The following is a 4,518-nucleotide window of genomic DNA, read 5'->3' as shown; positions in this document are numbered from 1 at the left end:
TTCTTGGGTCATTTAATAGAAAGCAAAGAATTTGCATGTCTCCTACAGTTTTCTTTGTTGGATTTGTATTTCCAACCACTGTTCAAATCTTTCACATGGTATCAGAGCTTCACTAATCTAACTTTCTCAGTCCCCTTGTAGCAAGTTTGGGGAATTTCCCATGCTTCCTTAGCATAGTTAGTTGCTGCTATTCTGGGAAATATCACCTCTGTCAAGGCTAGAAGGGGACTGATAAAGTCAGATTGGAGAAGCTCTGATGTCAATGATTTGAATAGTGGCCAGAAATACAAATACAACAAAGATAACTATAGTATTGTCTAAAAATTAATGGTAGATGGTTTACCAAGGATAGAAGAGCCTAGTAGCAAGTGTGAGGCTTGCATTTTTGGTAAGCAACATAGGCTACCCTTTAAAAAAGGCAAATCTAGAAGGGAAAGAGCACCATTGGAGTTGGTGCATGTTGATTTGGTTGGCCCTATGCAAACCATATATATTGGTAGCAACCAATATTTTATGACCTTTATAGATGATTTCAACCGTAGAAGATGGGTTTATTTTTTGAAGCATAAACCTAGAGCTTTTGATAAGTTTTTGTTGTTTAGAGCCCTAGCTGAAAAGGAGAGTGGATATTGCATAAAGATCCTAAGGTCAGATCATGGAGGAGAGTATACCTCTAATTCTTTTATTATTTTTTGCAAGCAAAATGACATCAAGAAGAAGCTAACAACCACTTATACTCTACAACAAAATGGTGTGGCTAAGAGGAAGAATAGGACCATTGTTGAGATGGAAAAGAGAATGCTTAAAGAAAAAGGATTGCCAAATGAATATTGGGGAGAGGCTATAGCAATAGCAGTATATTTGATAAATATAAGTCCAACCAAGGTGGTTCATGACAAGATTCCACAAGAGGTGTGGTCTAGGTGCAAGTGGATGGTTGATCACCTTAGAGTGTTTGGGTGTGTGGCATATGATCATGTGCCAAAGGAGAAGAGGAAAAAGTTGGATGACAAGGGTGATCAATGCATTTTCACGGGCTATAGTGTTGAGTACAAGGTATATAGATTGTACAACTCACAAAGAAGATCATCATAAGTAGAGATGGTGAGTTCTTGGAGAATGAGTCATGGGATGGCTTAGTGGATACCTCTTCATCCACCTCACAAAGTGTGCCCATCAATGATGATGAAGATGATGAGTATGAAGATTGGGAAGATGCTCCTGACAGATCTAGATAGCTCCCAATAACTCCTAATGGATATAAGCAGCCAAGTAGACTGTCAGAAAATTATCAAAGTCTAGTGAGCTCTCGATAGATCCGAATAGCTCCTGAAATCTCCTGACAACTTTGGACATCTCCTGATAGAAACAGGCAGAAAGGCAAGCAGCTAGAGATAGCCAGAGAATCGAACCCTAAATGCTCCCGATGGTATAAATCAGAGTCTTCACAACACAATAGCAGCAATAGTGAGAGTTCAGACCCCACTCTCGCCTCCCTAAAGCAAGACCAAGAGTCTAAGGGAGATCTACCCAGGTGAAAGGTATGAAGAAGATTTGATGAAAATGTGAACTTTGCATTATTTTCTCATAGTTATCCAATTTATTTTTAAGATACTATTTAATAGGATAAATGGTGTGAGGCCATGGATGAGGAAATAGATGCAATAGAGAGAAATGATACTTGGGAGTTAACTAATTTTCCTCCCAACAAGAAAGTTATTGGGGTTAAATGGGTCTATAAGGCCAAAAGTAATGTTGAAGGAAGAATAGAGCGGTATAAGGCTAGATTGGTTGTCAAGGGGCACAAATAGTAGTTTGGGAGAGACTATGATGAGACATATACCTTGTTGCAAGAATGGAGACCATGCAGATAGTTATAGCTATTGCACCCTAGCACAAATGGAAGGTATTTCAAATGGATGTGAAGTTCGCCTTCCTTTATGGAGTGCTAAAAGAAGAGGTTTATGTGGAACAACCACCTAGTTATGAAGTTCTGGGTCATGAAGGAAAGGTATATAGGTTGAAGAAGGCTCTTTATGGGTTGAAGCGAGCTCCATGGGCATGGTACAGCAAGATTGACTCATATTTGATGAGTAATGGCTTTGGCAAAAGCGATGTTGAGCCCACTCTTTACATCAAGATAGCTAATGGTAAGATTTTCATTATTGCCTTGTATGTTGATGATTTAGTTTTATTGGGGATGATGATTTCCTCATTGCTGATTTTAAAGAGGCCATGAAAAGAGAGTTTGACATGACAGATTTAGGTCTTTTGAGGTATTTTTTAGGCATTGAAGTAAAAGAAATGCATGATGGTATATTTATTTCTCAAGAAAAGTATGCTAATGAGATATTGAAGAGATTGAGAATGCATGAAAGCAAGTTTGCACCAACACCAATAGCCATAGGTCTTAAGTTGAGAAAACAAGATTGTAGCAATAGTGTTGATCTGACCAGGTTTAAGAGTTTGGTTGGAAGTTTGATGTATTTGATTGCAACTAGGCTTGATATAATGCATGCAGTGAGTCTGATTTCCAAATTTATGGAGATTCCAAAGGACACCCATTGGAAAGTGGGTAAGAGAATCCTGAGGTATGTGAATGGCACCAAGGGATATGGCATTTTGTATAATGCTATGAATAATTTTAGGCTAATTGGTTACATAGATTCTGATTGGGCAGCACGTGTAGATGATTGGAAGAGCACATTACGCTATGTGTTCCATTTGGTTTTGGGTGTAATCTCATGGGCTTCTAAGAAGCAACCCATTATTGCCCTATCAACAGTTGAGGATGACTATATATTAGTAAATGCAATAGCATGTCAAGCTATTTGGCTGAGAATAATCTTGGCAAATTTGAAGGAATAACAAGAGGATGGAACAACAATCTTTTGTGACAATGTTTCATCAATTACATTGATCAAAAATCATGTGTTTCAGAGAAGATGCAAGCACATTGAGATCAAGTATCACTTCAATAGAATTTTAGTTGATAATGGTGAAATAAAAATGGAATTTTATGGGTATGAGCAGTAGCTAGCAGACATTTTCACCAAACCATTGAATAGAGACAACTTTGTATGCCTAAGAAGAAATATGGGCGTAGTAGATTTGAATTTTGACTGAATTTGTTGGCTAGAGAGTCAAGGGTGCCATATATGATGGTGCATGAACAAGACTCTAATGAGGACATACCATGTTTTGTAGACACTGACATCAATTCATTCAGAATTGAAGAATTCCCAAGAGAAGAAAAGGAACAACCTGCACCATTGGATAAGGAGGTACAAAAATCATCAGATGATGAAAACCCTTGGACAATGTATTTTGACGGAGATCGTTCAAAGGAAGGCTCGAGTGCAGGTGTATTGTTTATCTCACCCCATGGAAGAACTTTCAAGTTTTCTTTTACTCTGTCCTTTGCATGCACAAATAATGTGGCAGAGTATGAAGTATTACTTTTGGGATTGAGACTAGCAAAAAAGCATGGGATAAAGAATCTCAAATTTATTGGAGATTCAGAATTGGTCATATCCTAGAACAAGTGAAAGTATGCATAAAAAAAAAAGATTGAAACAGTATAGGATTGTTGTATGGGATGAAAATTGAGAACTTTGATGCATTTGGCATTGAATGGAAAGAAAGAAGCCACAATAGGATGGCAGATTTACTGGCTAATATTGCATTAAGGCTAGAAGATAAAAATTTTGTTGGAATCCCAAAAGTTGAGGTTCAAACTGGACCATCAGTCCCTGATAACATTGAAAGCTGGTAATTTTTCAATGATGATGTTGATATTCTAAGAATCCTACATTGTGTGGATGAATATGAGAATTAGGACATTGATTTTAGTGCTTTTGTACAAACAACAGATGGAAAAGAAATATTTTTTGGGAATGAGGTGCTTCAGCTAAAGACAAACAAGATTCCCAAAAGATTGGTTTGTTAGAAAGGGTGTTTGATAATCAAGATAAGGCTAAAGTTGCTACTATTGCCCCACATCCTAAGGATTTGGAAGAAGTTGACCTTGGAACTGAGGGAGCGCCAAAGAAGGTGTATATTGGTAAGAAGATGTCACCTAAGGTGGGGAAAATGTTGATTGATCTATTAAGAAAGTATAGACATATCTTTTCTTGATCAAATGATGACCTAAAAGCTTATAGGGAAGACTTATTTCAACATGAGATTCCTTTCAATGAAGATGCTAAGCCTTTCAGACAATAGCAAAGGTCGATTAATCCAACATTGGCACCCAAAATGCAAGAAGAGCTTGTCAATCTTAGGGATGTTGGGATCATAAAACCTATTAGACATTCATCATGGGTGTCTAACCTGGTAGTTGTAAGAAAGAAGAATGGAGATATTAGACTGTGTGTTGATTTCAGAAATCTTAATATATCTTCATTAAAAGACAACAATCCATTGCCTAACATGGAAGTTATGCTTCAGAGGGTCACAAGATGTTAACTTATGTCCATGATGGATGGTTTCTCGGGTTACAACCAAGTGATGATTAAG

General features: G+C 37.4%; 1 protein-coding gene across 1 annotated transcript; it reads left to right on the top strand.

Annotated features, from left to right (window-relative positions):
- Positions 1 to 3,161: 3,161 nt before the first annotated feature.
- Positions 3,162 to 3,539, top strand: LOC131052788 (uncharacterized). The gene has a single exon (XM_057987414.1). It carries the CDS (start codon positions 3,162 to 3,164, stop codon positions 3,537 to 3,539), a length of 378 nt encoding a protein of 125 aa, XP_057843397.1.
- Positions 3,540 to 4,518: the final 979 nt, after the last annotated feature.

Source organism: Cryptomeria japonica, chromosome 6, assembly GCF_030272615.1.
Source record: "Cryptomeria japonica chromosome 6, Sugi_1.0, whole genome shotgun sequence".
Classification (NCBI taxonomy): Eukaryota; Viridiplantae; Streptophyta; class Pinopsida; order Cupressales; family Cupressaceae; genus Cryptomeria; species Cryptomeria japonica.
Note: the sequence above shows the minus strand (reverse complement) of the source record. Positions and strands in the feature narration are given on the sequence as shown.